The sequence below is a fragment of the Anguilla rostrata genome, chromosome 12, assembly GCF_018555375.3.
Source record: "Anguilla rostrata isolate EN2019 chromosome 12, ASM1855537v3, whole genome shotgun sequence".
In the NCBI taxonomy this organism is placed as follows: Eukaryota; Metazoa; Chordata; class Actinopteri; order Anguilliformes; family Anguillidae; genus Anguilla; species Anguilla rostrata.
In genome coordinates this window covers 12,257,655-12,280,488 of record NC_057944.1, presented here as the reverse complement: position 1 = coordinate 12,280,488, position 22,834 = coordinate 12,257,655, and the positions used below count along the sequence as shown (strand labels likewise).

At 41.5% G+C, this 22,834-nt stretch overlaps 1 protein-coding gene across 1 annotated transcript; it reads left to right on the top strand.

Annotated features, from left to right (window-relative positions):
* The first annotated feature begins 1,309 nt into the window (after positions 1-1,309).
* Positions 1,310-22,033, top strand: jam3a (junctional adhesion molecule 3a). Its single transcript, XM_064302062.1, has 9 exons — positions 1,310-1,455; positions 15,921-15,989; positions 16,137-16,250; positions 16,337-16,489; positions 17,086-17,288; positions 17,797-17,896; positions 18,244-18,373; positions 18,993-19,047; positions 19,364-22,033. Exons 1-9 carry the CDS (start codon positions 1,407-1,409, stop codon positions 19,397-19,399), a joined length of 909 nt encoding a protein of 302 aa, XP_064158132.1. The 5' UTR covers positions 1,310-1,406; the 3' UTR covers positions 19,400-22,033.
* Positions 22,034-22,834: the final 801 nt, after the last annotated feature.

Sequence of the window (22,834 nt, the reverse complement as noted above, 5' to 3'; positions counted from 1 at the left end):
AATAGGAAAAGATCGAAGTGACTTTGAAAGAGGGTTCATTATTGGGGCATGGATGGCGGGAGCTTCACAAGGACTGCTCAGCTGGCTAATGTTTCACTAGGAGCAGTGACATCTGCATTTAGATCTATGTGAAAGACATCAGTAAATAGGATTGGAATTATGGTAGAAAGCGCACATTCAATGACCACGATGCTTGTGCATTAGCGCGATATGTAAGGAAAAACAGAAGAGCAGGTCTTCCTCAGGTGACTGAGAATGTCAATGCAGGACGTGATCAGACTGTGTAAGCAAAAACGGGTCATCGACAACAACATAGAGATAGATATTATAGTAGGGTTGCACGACATAAACCCCTCTTTACAAAGACAAATGCACATTTGAGAGTTCAGTGGTACAAAATCCATAGGTACTGGCCTATAGAGATGTGGAAAAAAATGATAAGGTCATATGAGTCATCCTTCACTATATTCTTGACAAGTGAGCTTGTGCATGTGTGGCATACACCAAGAGAATGGTACAGGCCTGAATGCTTGACCCGCACAGTGAGGGCGTCCAGTGGCTCTATGCTGTGGGCGGCATTTTCCTGCCAAGGTTTGTGTCCAGGAATTCCTACATGGTGAAAAATAAATAAATGCATAAACAAAATAATGATAATAATAATAATAATAAACAGCTGAGGATAACCACTTCAACCAAACGTGAATTGTTTAATTACAAATCTAAAATTGTGGAGTACAGGGCCAAATCAAGAAGAAAAAAAAGTATTTGACCCAAACATTATGGAGGGCACTTTGTATTACTGGCCAAGAAACAACTGAGGAGCCAATTGTCCAATTACTTTTTGGACCCACAAATTGGAGGACTATGTACAAAAAACGGGTGCAATTTCCATATGGATTTCTACATTCACCCGATTTGTATGTATATACTCAAATACCTACTAATTAAAGTTGAGTCTGCATTAAGCTCATATTCATTGTTTCATTGCAACCCTCCCGGGACTGCTTGTAACTGTTCCAGCACAGTCTATTCGCCTTGGACCAAAGCCCGAGCATGGCAGCTTGAGTTTCTGTACTTTTCCAACAGCTGAGTGGCCTACTCATTGCTTTGACAACAGAAAAAAGTTATGTATTTAATATAAGACTTCACAAATGCTTGGTAGTTTGGTAATGTATGAGTTCTAATATAGACTAACCTATTTCGCTACCAGATGCCGCACCGTTTTTGTAGAAGTCCAAGCGATGACGGTAAAGGTCCATCGCCAGTCTGGATGCGCCATGTCGCTATGGAAACGCAGCTAAACGTCCCTCCCCCAGATCCTCCCATTCTCCCGTTCTCATCCTCTCCACAGCGCCCCAACAACATGTTCATGTAGCCCAGCCGAAGAGTCATTTAGCAGCATCAAGATGGCGATAGCGGGACTACATACCCTTTTCATCCTCATCTCAACACAATGTGAGTCCATATACTTGCAATTGCTTGAGTACAGCCGTGGGTCGCTGGTATCGTTTAAAAACGCATTTGAAAGTAGCTCTATGAGTTTCATTTCTTATTCTGTCGACATATGTTAGACTAGCTGCCAAAATAACATAACGGTGGGTAGGTAACGTAGCTATCGATAAATGTTATAAGCAAGGTTAAAACCTTTCTGTCATCGGATCACTAGACATGGTAACGTTACGTTAGTAAATGGTCTGATGGCATCTATCTAGTATGTCCATCTCTGATTGGAGCAAGTCTAAATTTATTATCGATAAAGTTCGAGGAGCCTGGTTATATTATTATACACAACTTGAAAGACAGTGCTAGCTTACTGAATTTTTTTTAGCTAAGATTGTTTACTATCTGCAGATAAATATCTGTATTTCCAGTTTGGGTTACGAATTTGGACCGATCAGATATATCAAGCAAGATATGTTTGTGTATATTCGAGTAAATCCTACGATATAAAACCGTTTTGTTTGCCAGAAATGAATTCGATGCTTTTTTCGACATCGACCTAAGACGCACAATTATCGATCTTTGTCATTTTACTGTATGCTGTTTAGTTATTAGCGGCAGTTTTTTTATTTATTTATTTCTTTGTTGTGACAATTGGAGCAAACATTAGTCAGGAATATGTTTCATTGTTATCTGATTATATAGCTTTAGCTAATCTAACAGTAGTTGACTAACTCTGGCTAAGATTTGCTCTGTTATTTAGATATGCTAGCTAGCTAGTTTTACTTTGAGCAGTATGCCTCGTTTCCTTTGCTGGTAGTACTCAATTATGGAAGGCTGTATGCTAAGGCGATAACGGTTTTCCAGGGCAGGGGCGGGGGTAAAACAATCGGATTTAATTTGTAAGCACGTACAGCACATGATGCTTGTGTCTGCGCCCTTCACATTAATCCCTGCTGTTACGTTTAGCTAATTTCCCTGGTTGCTCTCGTCATGGCGAACTGTCTGTGGTTAGCTATAGCGAGCTAACTAAATCATATTGCTTATTTGTGTAAATTGACGTAAAACACAGACAACTATTAAATTGTATTCTTTTAATGAGTGTTGTTTCTACTGAAACGTTACGGGCTATACGATTGCTTTTGAATATGTGAATATCCGTTAGCAAGCTACCGTCACTGATGCGCTGTTGCTCGATGCAGCGCCGTGTGCTAGGCATCTAGGGCCTCTCACTTGGAGACATGTAGCTGTACCTAACTTTAATTATGGCTTGGTATTGTGGGGTAAATTACTAAACTACGCTCTAGTTCAGAGGTAAAAATAGAAAATTTCCGGAAACGGAATGAAAATTCCTTTTTTTTTAATTTTGAGTGCATGAGTTATATTTTCATTTATTTCGCTACCTTTTGTTTTGGAATAAATCTAGATTTTTTTTTTTCACTTTTTTTAATGTAATTAGATCGTATCATTACTTAGCCTAGATCGTATCAGTTGTATGGACGAAAAATGATCATCATAAAGACAGCAGAAGTGTACTTATATACTTAACTATTTATAGCTGTACAGTCAACGTGAAAATGTGACGTTAAATGAATCATGCTGATGCGGGCTATTTCCAAATTGTGCTCCCCATGACGTGTTTGTTTCTTAATTGCAAAGTACCATTTTAATATGCTAAATTGCTTTTCCTTCAGCGGCTCCAAGAATAAGGGTGAGTGTGTAAGGGTAGGCCTCTCCCTGCTCAGCATTCCAAATGGTATTGCAGTTATTTTAGTATCCTAGACTATATGATATGGTCACATTCCTTCCAGCCTATTGGGGACCTTTCATGTTGAGTTTCCATCATAACAGGAGGTAAACTGGGAGAAATTGCAGGAAGTACCATAATCTCTCTCGTGGATAAGTTTGCCGTTTTTTAAGGACAAATACTGTGTCTGTCAGGATTAGTGTTTTTTTTTTTTTTTTTTTTTGGTGAGGAAATGGTGAACAGCTTTCTCCTGACCTTTGCAAAAACGGAAAGTTGTTAGGGTTAGTGGTTGCCCCTTCCTGCTCTCCTGCTCCTGTTTCCTGTAAGCTGTCTATTGTGTTCCAGGTAGCTTAGTGACCTTTGTGTCTTCCAACTGTGTAGGCATGGTGGCATTAGTTTAAAAAGCCCATGATAAGTAGGATCCGTAATGAACCGGTTACATGCTACAGAATGTTGTAGGTGGTGTCAGAAAGGTCCTGGAATTCCCACCGAAGGGGTTCTTTGGAAGCAGGTGACAGAGGAATTTTCCCGCGGGGAGGTCAGTTGTAGCGTTCATGTCCGATAGTGACCAACCGAAGCAGTTGCCCTGATACATTCCACTCGTGGCTTCCCGGACAGGTGGCTATAATGTAAACTATTTCAGTCTGAATGAATTCTGCTCATCTGCACATTTGTTGTTTCTGTAGTTTCTGTTTATAGATAGATACTACTCAGCCTCACTGGATATGCAAACCTTTTAAATCACAGACTGTTTTCTCTTATGGAAATGGAATTATGTGTTTGAAAAAATATATTATTAATACATTGCAACAGTTCACAGTATATTTGAAAATGATTACTGCTTTTTACAATAATACAGTATATTGTACCGCTGTGAAATATAAGTGTATTTATCATGTTTTACAAAAAAGTAATCAAATTAACAATATGTGTTCCATTGCAATTTGAGTTAACAGTCAACATTATTGGTAAATTCCCTGCTGTATTGAAAATGCACAAACATAACTGCTTTGGCTCCAAACAGGACGGCACATTCGCGGGATCACATCTCAAAGGAGATTACAGTCAAATCCAAATGGGTAGAAGGTCAGTAGGTACATCAGGAGTGGGGCTAAACGCGAGTAACAAGATCACATTGTCTCCTGATTTATGTCTAGATCCTCTTGTGACCTCCTGGGCTTCATTATTGGAAAACCCATAATCAGTGGTCTTGTCTTGCATTTAAAAAAATGTCTCTTGAGGGAGCAGAGTTACGGACACATTACGGTGAAGTACTAAATAGCTGTTTCAAAAAGCCCTGGAACAGATCACTACTGTGGAGTAGAAAATATGTTGAGTGAAAGTTCATTAAGAGATTTGAACTTCCATGTGTTATGATGTAGAGCATTACACCAGCCAGAAATACAACAGAGAAAGTGAAAACAAGCTCATCCTCTTTGGAAGAACTGACAGATTTGTGGGCTATTCCTGGAAGGCGGGGACTCTGACCCTTTTAGGCTGTGGATCTGTATTGTTCTTTCCCGAGAATGTCCCTTTGGCCTTTTGGATGTTTTTTGTCTGCGGATGCATTAGTATCAATTTTACAGATGAAATCCCTCCAATGTGGGGAAAGGTCATATGAATGTGACTGGCTGTGGCCTCCAGTGCCTAAACAAGGGGGTATGTGGTGAACACAAGCTACAATTTCGACATTCATTGTAACGTGTGCACATCTTTGGTATTCCATGTGGCCTTGTTCTAATTTGCATATGATGCTTATGTAATGAGGAATTCTATTCACGATGTTGCTGTTCTCCGAGTGACGGTTCTCTTGATTTAAAGGCCTGTGGAGCTTTTGGCTCACGGTAAAACACTTTTTTTAATGCGTTGCCATAGTACCTGCAGCGTGGACCAAATCCTTTGCTTTTCCATTAGTCAAAGTCCAGCATTTCCAAGTAGCCGCATATAAATTTCAGTACGTCTAATAAGATCCGTCCCATGGTTCAAAGGCAATTTAGTTATTATAATGTCCATAATAAAATCATGATTCAGTACGGCTTTCTTAATTATAAATTAGGATGTAAAATAGGAGAATGAGCATTAAAATAGAACAGTAGAACAGTACGTAAGTGAACTGAATTTATAAAGCCCTTTTCCCAGAAAGTATGGCTGCACAAAGTACTTTATAATTAATTCACCCGTTCACACACACACACACACACACTCCCACATCAACGGCACACACTCACACACCAGCAACAGTGGAGTCTGTGGAATGAATGTCGTAAAAGCACTGCGGTGTAGTCTCTAATGCTTCCTTATTCAGCTCTTGTCAGCAGGAGAGGCAAGATGTACAAGACGTGAGGACAATAAAGGTTGTTGTGGTGTCGAGCAGAGTGGCTGTGTCTTTCATTTGTCAAGTCCGTCTTGACACACAGTTCAGCTAGACCATCTGTTATGACTGAACTTTGCATGACCTATCAAATAATCAGTGTATCAGTCAAGACCATACACTGCAGGTTATCAGCTGCCGTTTCCACATAGTTTATAATACATTTGCAAAGACATGTTTAGCAGCTTTCAAAAGTGCATTTCACATGATAAGGGGACGTAATACATCTACAGATGACAGTTCCGTTCTACAAATAAAAGATGTAGCCTAACATCTTTATTACTGCCAGCTCTTCATTTTTTTGAGGAATTATGGACTAGTGTTGAGCCATTGAGAAGATTTAGGAATATAAAATGAGGTAGACTATTTAAAATGAACATTCCCCACATTTCTACTGTTAGGCCTACTTAGTAGTAAAGATCTGTTGCAGGGCTAGAAAGCAAGAACAACCATCACCTGAGGTGAAATCAGATGAATTGTTTCTGAAAGTCTCACAATTTTGAGTGTACTCATTATATCTCAGTTAAAATATGAATGTACCGCTATTTCAAATGTTTTAGTCAAAAGTTTGAAACCCATAAAGCCTTTGTTTGCACATCGAAAAGACTTTAAATGACTCCTTAGTAGTGTGTGCCATTTTCAGTGCAGTGAAGTGAACTCTTCGTATGATCAGCGTTGTGTAGTGGCTCTGCAGAAAATAGCTCTTTTTTTAACCATTTCCCCCCTTTTCTTATGTTGGTTAAATGAAGGCTACATGGAGATAGCCAGTTTGTTACTAATGAGGCCCACAGGTAAGAGGAAAGGCAGTTAAAGTGGATAAAGAGCACGGTTGGTTGGCATTTTAGAGTCTTTGGAAGGTCCTATGCAGCCAGGAAATATGTGGATTTTGAATCATCTCTTTGGCCAAGGGAGGATGTAGCATTTCTGCAAGGCTGCAGGTTGACAAATATCTAGAAATGGCTGTGCTGTGACCCTCTTACCTGAGACCACCATGAATTAGCAAGCTGAGTGGTGTCAGTCCGGGGTTGACAGCTCTTATAAATATCTAGGGTATACTTGAATGCTAACCCCTACAAACCACCCTTCAGCTCCACAGTAGGTAAAATATTGCCGTGTTATGCACTCCAGCTGGCTTTTGCATTTGATTTGCGGGCAGTACTGACACTCTACTGACAGCTCTGAAGCAAAATATCTCCTTAGTGGGTACTGTAGCTGCTCACAGGAGTGAGCTAGTGATTTATTTACACAGGCTACATGTTGCTTGTATTTCATATCCTGTATACTTTAAACTAATGTGAGTCAAGCACTGTCATCTCATTTAGGAAAAGTTTTTAGATGTATTTTTTCAGTGTTACAATTTTAATCTGTGTTGTTGCAGAACAAGGTTATTTTTTCATGGCATATGTTTTGCTCATGGAAAGTTGATCAGTTTTGATATTAATAGCTTGTTTTATACAAGAAGAAATAATAGCATTACAGCAGAAAACTAACCAAATTTACTTTACTGCCTTAGGTTACCGACCTCACGCAAAGGGGAGAAAATGAAATGGCCTAGGTTCTATTATGGCCATTACTTTTGATTTGATTTGATGTTTTCGCTTACCAGTATGAGCAATTTTGAATGGTGCACTGAAAGAAAGGGTTCCTTTTTGTTGAATTTTGGAACAGTGGAATCACAATTGCTACCGTGTCACTGTGTTTCTGATAAGCCGCCTATTGAGTGATTGGACAGTAGGCCTGGGGCGCAATTGTCCTGACAAAATTGGAGTTTTTAACAACTGCTGAAAGTTGACAGGAAGAGAAAGCATAACACTAACAAAAATAATTGAGCACCTATGCATCACTAGTGTGAGATTTTAGCTTCATTATCTTCTCACCAAATCTTCCTTGATCTTATCATATAAGGACACAGCTGGTAGGCTACTTGGTAGCTCACAGATTGATTAACAGGAGGACAGCAACTGGAATCAGGGACTATTAACTCACTGTAGAACTGCCAATATACCACTGCACTAATTTATAGGCGTCAGATTTATCACCGTTCTCGGTGTAGTCATTAGTAGGCTGTATCTACCTTGTTCAAAGCTTACAAAGGGTATCCAGATCATCAGTGTAAAGGTTCAGACTGACTCTTCAGGTTTGAGTGCTTTTTTTCCCTCCCTTACAAGTGTTTGCCCCTTGAAAAACATTGTTAAACAATCAAAGCCTATTTTCATTTAATTGTTTTATGCAGTTCATCTACAACTTTAAATGTATAATTTGATTTCAGTGTAGAATTGAAAATTGAAAATTACATTTTCAATGGAACATTTTGGACATCTCTAGACATAGCCTGCATACTTTCATATACAAGTCTAGGGCAACTTATCCATTGAGTTTGCTGCAGCATGAGTTGAACACATAGCCTAGATATTGCCTTGTTTCACCTAGTTGGTCACACACATTTGCCTGTTAATCCATCCGTATCTGATAATCAGGGCTTTATGAGATTTCATACTGTGAGATTCAGTGTCCTGCTGGTCACCTAGAAGCACTGGAATTTCACCTGTCAAGGAATAGAGTTTTATAAATAGCGAAACTGTGCCACATGGACATGATTAGCATACTCAATTTCTACCCTGCGTACAGTACAATACTTGTTTTTGGTTCTTCTCAGACTGCAGATAGCTTTGTGTTGTCAAAATATTTAATCATGATGAGCTTGGCTAAACCTTGCTGTGCAGTTATAAGAACAAGCACGTGGTACATGGAGTTTGGGAACGACTTCATCTAGAAAATGTAGGCTATTCTTAAATGAAGAAACTACCACTATGTGGTCGTGGAATGCTAATGATGAAATTACCATTAGCGACATTTTTTTTTTTTTTTACATATTTAGCATATAAATAATGATGCACAGTAAATTGTATTAGCCTAAATGTGTATTTTACAATTTATTTGATGACCTTTCTCAAGTAGCCCATTGCAGGGTTCTGGTCTCACCCGCACGAGCATGTTCCTCGTAGCCTTTAGTATCAATCGTAGCACGGTATAGCCTACTTATGTCCTGGTGAAAAATCCTTAAGAAGTAATGTTTCCTGATGAAATTGTGTCGAGTGCAACATGCGTCACTGCAGAAGAACGTCATCGGTCGTCATTGCGGAAGATCTCGCTTAACGCTCGGAGCTGCGGATGAATTATCTGATTTTTTTTTTTTTTTTTGAAAGCTTCTCTCTCAGATAAGTGCTGCGGTAGCCCGTTGAGAGGACCCACCTCAGTCAGCAGAGAACAGGCTACGAGTCTCTGAATCGGATAGATTAAGCTGCACGAGAGAAATCCATTGAATTAAAGCACAAAGCTGGCTTTCGGCCCGGGTCAGTAGATTACTCTCTAATGTCCAGTCCTGCTGTCACACTCAGGTACTGTATACGGGAATCTGCAGGTCCTGCAGCAGAACCAATGCTGACTCTTGCACAGTGCAATTCTATTTCAAGCGGCCAGCCTGTGAAGGAGCAGTTGTACCAGGGATGTTTTGAGGGCTCTTAGATTTTTGAGCGCTGACACTTTGTGTAGGAACTGGTCTTGTAACCTAAAGGTCACTGGTTCAATTCTTAGGTAGGACACTGCCATTGTATCCTTAAGCTAGGTACTTAACCTGCATTGCTTCAGTATATATCCAGCCGTATAAATGGATGCAGTGTAAATGCTATGTAAAAAGTTGTGTAAGTCGCTCTGGATAAGAGCGTCAGCTAAATGCCTGTAATGTAATGTAATGTAATGTGAAGCACGGATACTGCGTCACGGGTAGTGTGTAAAGCAGTCCATTCAATTGACTGTAGTTTTTCCTCTTTCCTGAGTCTACACAGGCATTCAGCACTTAATGCTTTGTAAATGGTTTAGCACTCAAACTCATTCAAGCAATATAAAGTGCCATACCTGTGCCAAAACACACTCTCCTATTAAACTGCATTGTGCAGCCTGTGGCAATATCACTGTACGGCATCACATAGTCTACAGAATTCAAGTTAACTGCAAAGAAACTGAAATACTACACAATATGGGAAAATGGCACCTGGATTGTGTTTTTTATTACGAATAGGGAAATTCCAACAATGTCAAAGTGTTTTAGGCTGGAGTTTTCCTTTAATTAATTGTCAGAGCTGGAAACTTTTGCAGACAAATAATTAACATTTTAATTTATATTCATGGATCTTGGGGTTCTGTGAGTCAGAGCAATCCAAAAACAGAAATAGTTTAAGTCTAATTCACTGTGTTAAGAATACGTATCCAATTAGGTGTGTGGACACAGTCCTACTTTTGTTTGTTTCGAGGTAGATAGGTTCTGGAAGTGCTTACCTTTTAGAATAATTTAGGCCCACTTTTTGAAATGTTTTCATTTAACTCTGATTTATTCTAGACAGTGTCTCTTTATTGGTATTAGTAGTCTTCTGAATCCCTCAGCACAGACTGTCTTGTCTGCAGTTGAGCCAATTAGCTACATGATTGCGGGGGTCAAAGGACCAGTTCCAGCATGCTTTTGGGGCAGCAGCTCGAATGTTCCTAAGACCATATATAGAGGGTCAATCCTGTAGTTAGTCAGTTAGAGGACATAGTTAAGTAGTTATAATTTGCCCATATGCTAGCCTAGGTTCCAAGACAGACCCTAAGCGACATGTTCCCAAGCCCCTTGGAACTACAGCCCCGTCCCTTATTGGCTGGTGGAGATTTATTCTTTGACCCGCGTAGATCACAGAGGCCGCAGAATTGCACTCAGGCAGAAAGCTGCTTGGAAACTCTCAGCGGTCAACATGGACGATGGCCAGCTTTAGCCACAAGTGCAGATCCACAGATAAAAAAAAACAAAACAAGCTCCCATCGAGGAGAACCGCCTGAATAAATAGCATGACGAAGTAGGGGTTTACCGTTTCCTTACAACAACTGATTCTCATTAAAGGTGGGATCGAACGTTGTAAATGTCGCGAATAATGTGTATCTTAAGCGTTGCGGGGGAACTGTGAAAGCGCGTTGTATTTGCAGAGTTCAGCAGGCCGTTAATGTGTTTGGGTTGGGTAGCGTTGAGAGAGGCCGCCGCATGGTGCTCTTTACAGTGTGATTTGTGACTTCCCCCTTATTCCCAACAATAACACGTTAGGTATTTTCAGAAGGTTTTATGGGCTTTCCAGCTTAGTGCTGTGGCTTGTTCGTCATGCTAGGTAATGGAAACTTAACTCCTTTATTGACAAATCGCAGCAATTTCAGAGAATACCACAGTGTATGCTTAAGACTCCAAAAGATCTATAATATTTTTATTTTTTTATTTTTGTAATTGGAAAAAACTTTCCAACAAGTACTCATATAATATGTAACACCACAAACATAATGCTGACAGTATTTAACATGGAATGAACTAGGCTAACTGTAACTGGCTATAATTAGAATTAGAATGATTTCACGTATAATTTTGTGGGTGTGTGACTTTCCGCTTGGACTGTACAATTTGTTGTAAATGCTCCCAGTAGACTTCAGTATGGCTTTGATTGCGGCAGGTTTCACTGAAGTCAGTGTAAAACAGTTTTAAACGGCTTTGAGTGCCAAATGACATACTGCTCTTTTCTAGTCCCCTTTGAAAAGGGATTGTAAATTCACTCAACAGCTGCCAAAGAGAGTGTTACAGTCTAGCAGAGACAATTCCCCACGCTTAGCTAAGGAAATCTGCGCAGCCTCTCCTCTCCCGATGCCTGCACTGGAGGTACAGTGCGGTGTGTGGGTGTAAAAATAGGGTCAGATGCAGGGGAGTGGGGGTTAGGCCAGCAGCGAAAGGAGAGGTTTGACTCCGCGGGTCGACGGCTTTCCCCGGCCGTCCACAGCTGACACAACACAGGCTGAGCCGCTCAGCCCGAGAGCCTTCCTGAAAAGCCGCCGCCGTCGCTGTTTTTTAACGACGGAGCGCGGCGCAGATTCACTCGCCGGTCGGCCATTTTAGTCTCTCTGGAAACAGGTGAAACCACACCGCTCGGGAGCCGACCCTCCGAGCAAAAGAGCTCAGCCCATCGTTTCGTTTTCGAACGGGACGTTTGAGAAACCCGAGACGGGACGAAAATAAAATTCTGTTTGACCTCTTGGGTTTTAATTTAACCTGGAAATGACTCGTTTTAATGGCTTTTTATAAAAACACGTTCATGTTTATCTGGTTTGCTAAACTGTTTTGTTTATTTATTCGTTTTTTTTTTTTTTGTGTGCTTGTGCCTTGTCTATTCAGAAAGGACAGAAAATGCAATGTCCTGAGAAATATTGGGTAACAGAATTGCTTTGAGTGGGGCGTTATGTTAAGGTTGTGTGCTCATAGTGGTCAGTATATAGTAATTACCTCTGATACAATAATTTCAAAGCTCATGATACTGTACCCATATAGCCTAAATATAATTTAATATTACACATGTAGCCTGTACTGTATAGACTTGACATGATCACATTTTCAATAATATTATTTGTTTGCTTTTCAAACTCACATTTATCATCTATTTACAGAACATTTTATCAGATTAATTGTGTTTGTATACCAATATTTGTTTTTGCAAGGCCATAATTAAGAAAAAAAGTTTTCCATGTTTGTAATGCAGATCTTGTCTCTTGTACTCCTTCTTTGCTCTTAATTTTATCAGCCTTGAAATCCAAGCCAACTGTCCCTACACCAGGAAACGTGATTAAATGGGACATGAAAGTTATGAAATGGAAAGTTCAGAGTTTATGGTGGCTATTTATTTTCTTTCATATGGCTATATTTGCCATTGTTTACTGATATAAATCAAATCCTGCCAGGCCTAAAATAGTTTTTACGGACATCTATTTCATAGCATGTGCTGGCTACCTGTTGCTTTGCCTTCGGCTAAAACAGACGTTGTGAATTATTGGTGCGAAAGCATGTTTTATTTCGGTTTTTTTTCCTTCTCGTTTTTTGCACCCTAGGTGTCTGTAAACTCAAAGGAATATTGAAGTTCTCACAGCCTCTGCAGGCAACACAATGAGCTCTTTTTTGCCAGGCCGCTCGGTGGGTGGGGGGGGGGGGGGGGGGGGGGGTGGTGGGGGGGGGTTGGAACGCGGTTTTGCCTGCTTCAGCAGGGAATTTCCATTAATGTGTTTCATGAATCGTCCAGAGTGGCCGCCTTGCAAATTCTTTCGCGGCGTCGGGGGACCGCTTGCAGGGCTTCTGGGTAATATTTCTCCGGGGCCGGTTCAGGCTCCGCCGTGCGTTCGGCTGCTCGGGAACGGAACGGAGAGGCTGTCCAGATGGCGGAGTGGAGCGCGCTCTGTTCGCCGAACTGAGCTGGATTAATGTTGCTTTGCGTCCACCTCTTTATGGATGTGAAGGATTAGGGCCGCGGTGTAGCATAATGGATATGGAGCTGGCCTCGCGACCCAAAGGGTTATGGGATTGATTCCCAACTGCGATGCTGCTGTTTGTACCCTGAATTGCTTTAGCAAAATATCCAGCAGTAAAAAAATGGATTATGAGAAATGTAATCTGTTGAGGTTGGATAAGGGTCTGCTAAAAGAATGGAGCATAATGCAAATGATCAGATTAGATTAGCTCAGCGATAGAGAAGTAACATTCCCAGTGCTCAAGGATGTTGCTCAAAGCACGTTAGCCCAGTGAAGCAGAAGATGGCGGCCAGTTTCAAGCCAAAGTCACTTGCTCCAAAACCGTGTCATTGGCCAGAAACTTTCCTAGATTGTGTAACCGTCAGTGATTCATTCTGCTGGCATTTTTAATGTTTTTATTTCCACTCCGTCACAGTGCTCGGGGTCTCCCCCTGCCTGGTGCGGAACGTTCCGGGTCCTGGGGTTAAGCGGAGAATGTATTGTGTCGCAGGCCAGCGCAGTCACCTTCAGAGGTGACCCCTGTCACAAGGGGTTCGGTCTCGTAAAGAGGGCTGGAAACAGAAAACCAGACAGCATGCTGTACGCTGTCTCTCACAGGGGCTAGCCTTTTAACCTTTTTTAATGAATGCGGCACCATTTTGACAGCTGCAAATAGCACCATTTGTCAGGTACAAGCTAGCAGGGATGCTTGGCAGAATTACTGGACACGTTTGAAATTTGAGATTTTCATGCAACCGTAAATATTGCCATGAAATGGACTGGACTATATGGTACTCTTGCATGTATCCTAGACTGTTTATGGATTTGAATGTATTAATTTGGCAGACCCTTTGATTCAAAGCTATTAACAAAGCCATTATGAAAAATGACAAATGCAGAAATATTAGGCTACTTTCAGTATTCTTTCATCTGTTCTCTTGCTGTTCTTATACAGCTGTCCCAGTACTGTATAGGAAGGGAAAACTATTGGTGCTGTCCTAGAATCTAAGAATTATTCATTTATTTGCTAGGGTAAACCATCACTGAAGTATTGTGGTTAGTCTAAAGTGGTCGGCCTAAATACAGTACCTGTTCAGGGCATCCACAATTATTTGTTATTCATTGCATAACATGGTAAAACAAACCTTCTTTAGTTCTTTGAAGTTACAAAAAGTGTGGAAATTCTGAAAGAAACCCTTGACAGCCCTTGTGCTGAGGACACATTTTGAGTTACTCGTGCTTTAACACAGTATCTGCTTTTAAGATCAGTCTACACAGTATATGGACACCCTGTGGCCACAGAAGCATCCTTAAGGGTACCGTAAGGATGAACTTTATAACCTCCTTACAGCGCAGCGCTGCGCACAAGTGTGGGGCACCAGACGGCTCGGAAATTTCCGCGGAGTCCCCAAGGTCAGGATACGCCGGCAGAACCCCATGATTTTGACCCCATGCATCGGCCCCTGGCCCTCTCACCGAGCTTAAATAACTCCCTAAATTCGCTGAGCTGGGAGGGCGTACTCCACTTGTAAAGCATACCGCCGGTTCCCTGACCTGTGACTGCAAAGAAAATGGAAACTCGCGTGCTTGTCTGCTGGATTTACTGGAGCTCTCAAACGAACCTGCGGAGAACGGCGTGCTTTCTCCGCCAGTCCGTGTAACGGTCCGCCTCCCGGGGGAAAGGGATGGGATTTGAGCTTTGCCGGGAGTTCCTTTGAGCACGGAAGGATGCACGCTGGAACGGTGATGGTGCGTGTGAACACGCCCTTATAAGGTAACATGGGACTCACGTGGAATTACCCTCAGTCCACTGGCTCTCGATCTCTTTGTTCTGGTGTTGGAGCCATTTCCACTGACCATGAACTATGTTCTGAGCCAAAATACAGATGTGGGCTTGTCAAAGTCCAGATCCCAGAGGCTGTGCTTTAGTTTCAGCTGAAGTAGAATCAAACCCAGTGCCCAGGAGCCTGGTGAAATGAATGCCACTATAGACGGGGTTTGAGGAGAAACTGGGGGAAGAGGCTTGGGGCCCTGGTGAACAGGATTTGGTCATTTGAATAAAGAGACCATTCTCAGTTGCTTTTGCATCGAAGGTACTTCCCCTCCAACAGTTTGAAGTAGGCCTAATTAACCTATCCCAAGATTAGTAGTGATTTTTTGATGATTCGTATTTCAAACCTCCCCAATTACAATTTGTATTTATTACCTTTGTTACTTTACACAACATCAGTTTAAAGTTCAGTTCACGGGAACTACAAAGCAGGGGGTTGAGTAGCTCCCTTCATATGTAATTCGGGAGTGAAGGGCAGCCATGTTTACGCCAGGGAGCTGACTGAGATCATGTCTTGCGACCGACCAACACCTACAGGTCTCGTGCGTCCGCTTTCCAGAAGGTGAATAATGAGGCAGGGTTCAATTGACCAGGGAGTCGTGTTCAAAGTCAGACTATAAAAGGTAATTTACTGTTAACAGCGGACTTGTTTTACGTGTCACATCCTGAACTGGGTAGGGAGGTTCCTGTTCTTATGTGTAGTCCGGCATTTATAGAGGGTTTTTGATGGCACGAGAGATGACCCGCTAACCCAAAAGGTTGCGGGTTCAATTCCAAGGCAGAGCACTACTGTTGGGTCCTGGAGCAGCGACACAGTTAACATGAATTACGTTAGTTCCTTATTTGTAAACGGAGCTTCTGTTTAAAAATGTATGCACTGTCAGTTGCATGCTAAGCATATCTATGATACTTGGGGTAGTTAATGCAGCGATATTGGCAGCACTTTAGTAAACGGCTCTATTGCTGCTTATCCTGCTGCTTGCCAGGATTATTGCTTTACTCCTATACCGCATATTGAGCCACATGTTCTTGGGTAACGTGTGTGAAAAGCTGTTACTTAATGTCATGGTGCTACCACGTTATTGTCTCTTCATCCTGAGCTATAAATATGGTGACATCACAGACCTTGCATTCACTACACTGTATGCCTGCATGTTGCCTTTCAGTTCATGCTCTTCATTTGTGTGTTCCAGGCTGCATAACAACATTTGCAGTGATTCTAAAAAGTCTGGACAAGTCCCCGTGGGCCAGTGAATTTGAATGTAAGTACAGTCAGCAGCTACCACATCAAGCTACCTAGCCACCTCATTAATAAAACCCAATGTTTGAAATTAGCTTCTCCAAATCAAATTCTCCAAAGACCTGTTTCCTTGCTCTGCTGATCTGACTTCCTCTTCTTCTCTCCCCAGCCATTGAATTGTCCTGTTTGATAGAGTCAATCTCTACAAAAAATCCTAGAATTGAGTGGAAAAAGATAAAGGACGGGGAACCGAGTTATGTTTACTTTGAGAAACAGATCATAGGTAAGTATGGTGAAATACAGACCATAAACTGTAAAAGCGCTGTGCTTTGGAGAGGACGTGACGCGATTGCCTTTTGTTTCCTTCAGGGGATCTGGAAAACAGGGCAAGGATAATCGAGCCGGCGACTCTGGTGATTAACAACGCGACGCGGTCAGACACTGCCCAGTACCGCTGTGAGGTCACCGCCGCCAACGACCAGAAATCTTTCGATGAGATTTTAATCAACCTCGTCGTAAGAGGTAGGCTACTTCTAGCGTCTGACTTTTACACTCATACACTCGTACAGCACAGAGCTAATCTCTTGCTTTCGGTATTACCGTCTGTTCGGCACTATTAATGTTACTATCGTGTGATGTTTATGGGAAGGCCCTGTGTCTGCGTGTGATGTTTATGGGAAGGCCCTGTGTCTGCGTGTGATGTTTATGGGAAGGCCCTGTGTCTGCGTGTGATGTTTATGGGAAGGCCCTGTGTCTGTGTGATGTTTATGGGAAGGTCCTGTGTCTGTGTGTGATGTTCATGGGAAGGCCCTGTGTCTGCGTGTGATGTTTATGGGAAGGCCCTGTGTCTGTGTGATGTTTATGGGAAGGCCTGTGCTGTGTGCATGTGGAAGCTTGTCTGTGTGATGTTTATGGGAAGGCCCTGTGTCTGTGTGATGTTTATGGGAAGGTCCTGTGTCTGTGTGTGATGTTCATGGGAAGGCCCTGTGTCTGCGTGTGATGTTTATGGGAAGGCCCTGTGTCTGCGTGTGATGTCTATGGGAAGGCCCTGCGTGGGTGCAGACGGCTGTATGTGGTCTCTGGATCTGACGTGCTCTCGCGTGTGCGGCGGTGTGCAGTGAAGCCCGTGGTGCCGCGGTGCAGCGTTCCGCAGTCGGTGCCCGTGGGGAAGACGGCCGAGCTGAGCTGCGTGGAGGAGGAGGGCTTCCCCAAGCCCCAGTACCTGTGGTTCCGCAACGACGAGGAAGTTCCAGAGGACCCCAAGAGCAACCCCAAATTCCTCAACTCTTCCTACACTCTGGACCCCAACACTGGGACCCTGGTGAGGGGAGACCTGTACCCTGTGGGTGGGGGAGGGGGGGAGGCATTCTGGGGAGGGACAGTCGATCTGGGAGGAGGGGGGGGGGTTGGGAATTCGCTTTCTCTGTTTCCACATTCCAGACATCCCTGCCCTGCTTGACATAATTTCTGTCACTGTCTCTTGACTGCTGGAGAGTCCCAAAAAAAGACAGGCTTGGAATCTGTCCTCCCACATTCCACTTGTCCTCAACCATTTAAGTAAAAGCTCTGTGATTCAAAACACACTGCGGTCAGTTTTATTCCAGGCTCTAGTGACTCTGCATTTCTGTTCATGTTTCCGTAGCTCGACTGCATCGTTCTAAATTTAACATCCGCGAGCAAAAACTCAACGGGATTTGAACTCGTATTCATAGGACTTGACAAACATGACAGGAATGTCCACCTGTGCAGTACCGGGTGAGAGTTTGACTGTGCTGTACGGGGTGAGAGTTTGACTGCGCTGCCGGGGCCATTTGTGTCTCCCCCTGCAGACGTTCAGCGCCGTGCGGAAGGAGGACGAGGGGGAGTACTACTGCCGGGCCAAGAACGACGCGGGACACTCGGACTGTGGCCCCCAGACGATGGAAGTCTGTAAGTCACTCCGCACTGCCAATCAGGATCCACAAACACGCTTGACTGACGCTGCGCAGGAACGAATCGGAGCCAATCACAGCGCCGCCTACGTTATTTCCTGTGGCTCCGCAGATATCTGGGGCAAACGCTTCTACGAAACCTGGATGTGTCCTAAAAAAAAACGTCACCAACAGAATGACACACTTCTGTCCTGTGACCGTACACGTGCGACTTCAGAACGTCTGAAGACTAGAACAGGCTGTTCAGACTGTGTGCTGTAGAGACCAAGGGCCTTTGCTGCTGAGAAACATGGGTTGTGATGCGTCCATAACGCTGCCTGTTCTCTCCTTCTCCTCCTCCTTCAGATGACATAAATGTGCTGGCGATCGTGGGCGGGGCGCTGGCGGTGGGGTTCGTGCTCCTGTGCGTTATAGCGGGGGTCTGCTGCGCCTACAAGCGAGGCTACTTCCCCAGCAAAAAGGAGACAGGAAGCGAGTGAGTAACTGACCTGCCTGCTTCCGGGTCCTGCTCATTTATGCTTTACATTACATTACAGGCATTTAGCAGGCGCTCTTATCCAGAGCGACTTACACAAGTTGTTAGCATAGCATTTACTTTGCATCCATTTATACAGCTGGATATATACTGAAGCAATGCAGGTTAAGCACCTTACTCAAGGGTACAACGGCAGTGTCCTACCCTGTCCTAGTTACAAGACCAGTTATTTACCCATTATACTACACTGCCGCCCATAATTATTCTTAGCTGATTAACAATAACATTTTAGGTTTTATAATTGACCGCTTCGGGCCAGCGTGTAAATGAACTAGATCTGCTACGACAAGACAGAACAGCAATAGCTTGCGTTTCCATAGGATGCTAAAGTTTGTGGGGACAGGTATGGGTTATACAAAGGCCTATGTGGTAATATTTGGAGTGCTCTATAACAAGTAACATTGTATTAATTGAGGTCAGAGTTGTTTCAGATGTGCTGGAAATTTTCTATTTTTTGGAAACCATCTACATTGTTCCTGTTTTTGCATTATTAGGACAATATGATGTCATCACATTCATATGACATGATGCCACTTCATTATGACGTTTTTTTTTTTAGTTTCAGAGCACCAGAAAGAGGAGATGGTGTGGACTATGTCAGAACAGATGAGGAGGTAAGCAAAATAACAGTAACAATCTGTAACCTAATTTAAAATTCCCCAACAAATGATTGTACTTACTTATATTTTAAAATATTAAATGAAGTGGTATTAAAGTGTGATTTGAAATGGAAAAACGAGATTGGTCAACAGCTTTCAGTTTCTCTAATCTACGCAGTCAGTATTCTTATCAAAGTAAACTCGTGAATTTGGAATGTTTGCTTTCTTCGAGAATGCAAAAATGGGTATTATTTTATTTATTTATTTTTTGCTAGATGTTTTCAGCAATACACAGGTTCAAAGCTGAACTTTTGTTTCCTATTGTCCATAGGGGGATTTCCGGCACAAATCCTCATTTGTCATTTGAAGAGAGGACAGAAACGAGAGACCAGGTACATTTAAGACGGAGGTGAAACACCTCCCGGACTGAACTTCAAACAGGAGACAATTCAGTTACCAGAGCTGGCTTTATGCTGTGAAGAACGCTTGCAATGGAGCTACATGAGCTTGCCAAAGGTGACACACACGACCACAAACAGGAAAAATTCCAACCGTCTCGTCAGATCCAAAACAACCGACTCTGAAAGACGCATGCTGTTCCTCGTGCTGTTACGTCTGCTTGCTGATTCTGTCCTGAAGAGACACCATACTTGCCTAAAACGGTCATTTTTTTTATTTCCAATATGGACGACACGCACCATATGACTTTGCACCGAACACCTCCTAGCTTCCAGTGTATTATTGTCATTTATATACCATACAATTTTTTGTACTGGCAAAATGTATTGAACTATTTTTGATGGAATATATTTTAAAATGCCTATAGATGAATGTTTACTTTTTTTAAAGATTTGTAAAATAACAGATTATGCTCATTTTTGTTTGTTTTCAAAAAGTATTGTTAATATTTATAACCATTTAGTATTCAGCATATAACATTTGCAACTGAAAGAATACCCAATGCTAATATTTTTTTTTTATTATTATTTTCTAAAGATAAATTCCTGTTACATATCAGGGTATTTAGTTGTTGATCAACTGTCTTACACACCATTTTTTTAAACCGCTGAAATTTTAATGTTTAGCTTACCAAAAATGTAATATTTTCACATAGTACAGTAGATCAAATATTTTGTAGGCAGTACAAAATGCTGAAGTTCATTGGTTATATACTGGTGCTCATTGTTAAACGGTTGTGGTTGCTTTCCTCCCTCTAAGTGGCCTTTTGTTTGCTGGTATATTGTAAGTATGCAACATACTGCCCAAGCTGGTAGTTTTAGTCTTCGTCAAAGGAAATAGCATCAGAACACAAAGAGAAGGTGAGAGTAGCAACAGTGCTCGTCTTTAAAAAAGCCTTTTGCTAATTGTATAGAAGTGTGCAAAGTTGTTTTTTTTCCCCCTTGTCTGCAAACGGACAAAACAGCTAATTAAAAACCCGGATAAACCTCAGGCAGCCTAGTAGAAGAATATAAGCATGCATACTCAGTGTAAAGTGGGTTTTCCTTCGCGTGTGTCTTGTAGCAGGCAGGGAACTTTATTTACCTTTTTTCATTCCCCTTGCTGGATTTCTTTTCCAAAACACCACTTTCAGTAACAAATGACACAATACAGAAAATGCTGTACTGAAATTCATGTATTGTACATTTCCATTTTCGCTTAACACAAACTTACGCTTTCGTTTTATAAGGGTATCCATTTTGTTTTATTTTATTTCGTTTCTGTCGTCCAGTTTTGGAGAAAGCAATTCAGAAGCCTGTGATAAAGGTGTGATAATCTTTCACCTTCAATTGTTAAAACGCGTTGTGTGTGGAAAATACAGTTCATTCTTTTTAGCTGTTGTATGTTTTTTTTTTTTTGTTCATTCCTCTCAAGTGCCTTGTTTGTGGAACTTTCAAGGATAAAAACATCTCAGGAATCTCAAGACAAAAAAGAAATGAAAAATCAAAATGTCTCCACTGATGTAGTCCCTTGAAAACATTTACGGAGCAGGCATTTGAGACTATTACAGCCTTATTACAGTAGGCACAGCCCAGTAGGATCAAGTGGGCCTCAACTTACTGAATATATGTTAACTTCAACTTCAAAATGCTGCCAATGTACATGTCAAAAAATTATGTTTGTCTATAAATCTGTGGAACATACAGGTGTTTGAGAGGAATGATTACAGTCAACAATCCTTAAATATTGTAACTATATTGCCAAGGTCATTTCCCCAAATAATATATTGGTTTTGATTACGTTGAATGGTTGTGTCTGTGAAGTTAAAAACAAATGCTGGGTTTTCTCGGTCAATCGCTTTTGCAGTGGTTACAAAATAAGCAAATTGTGAGAGCAAGTTCAGTTGAACACACCTTTGCTTTACCGCCCTGAAATACTGCAAAAAAATCAATATTTTTCTTCAGTCAGATATATATGTAGGTTTTTTTGCTCTTTTTAAATCATTGTAGAGAGGTACTATGTACTTTGTATTTTGTTACTCCATACCCTGAGAAATGCTTATGGTCAGAACACCCTGAGGCATACACTGATAGTTTTCCCATGCTCAGCCTTCATTTGAGTGTCACGAGACACAGAGTGAATAAAGAACATTCAGACTTAACCCATACATCATGTACAATAAATGAAAAGATTTAGCATTCTGTAGATTTAAATAATAAGAGTATGATTACCTTTCTCTGTTTTCCATTAAAAGTGTGCTGGTATATATTGAACATTGTGGTTTGTCAAACATTTTTCACATTTAATCAGCTTTTTTATGTTGATATATTTTGAGCATTGTGGTTTGTCAAACATTTTCACATTAATTCTGATTTTCATTTTGTGAAAATGAAATTCCTGGGCAAATAGCGACAGCAGCTTTGGAAGACATTTCCAGCATATAGTATTGCAAACAGTATCGCAATTTCACAACCTGCATACTTGAGGATCAACTGTGTATTGCGTGCAACAGTATTGCGATTTCTCAGTTAATAAAACTCTCCTTGGTCGGGACCAAGCACAAGTGTGTGTGGCTTACTTATTGCGATTTCATGAAAATCGTAAGTTTCATATTGGCAGGGCAGTCAGTGTAGTGAGACAAACACTAGGTCATTGTTCAGTCCGCACTGGTTATCAAAATGACACTATTTTACCACACATGAAAGCTTTGGACAGGTAGGCATGTAGTTGTCTCAGCTATTGTAGTCATTTTTTATTCACTCTAATTACGGAAATGTATTATTTTAATTCACTGAGTGTTCTTTAAAACATATTAATTTCCGCAAAAGTGGAAGGTGTACTCTGCTATTAATTCCACTAATCTACCTAATGCTTTTCTTGGCAGTGGAATTTGATCTATTAGGAGAAAGTGCGAAATTATATTTAAGCAAATATAAGGATGCAACCTGTTTTGAGAAACCTCTATAAACATAATCCCAGGCAATTATCAGTACAGACAGAAATAACCTGGCAATGCAAGGTGGTGGCTGCTGGCTAAACAGCACTGGGATAGTCTTCTGTCGTTTTCGAAAGAGAAGATTTCATTGTAAACAGATAATGGAACAGATCCTGCATATTAACGTCACTATCAGCAATTTATAGTAGATCAATGTAATTCACTGGTCTTTTCAAAAGTGAAAGATTGCCCTCCTGTGGCGACACATGGGATCTACATTCAGTAGAGCACATTTCAAAATAGAAGTAAGACCAGTTTCCCCCCTCTCTTGTTAAAGGCAAACTATGCTGGATTCTTGCCTTGAAAATATTATAAAATAAACACGTTTCGTCATGTGTGTCTTTGCAGTATCTGTCTTTGCGCACATTT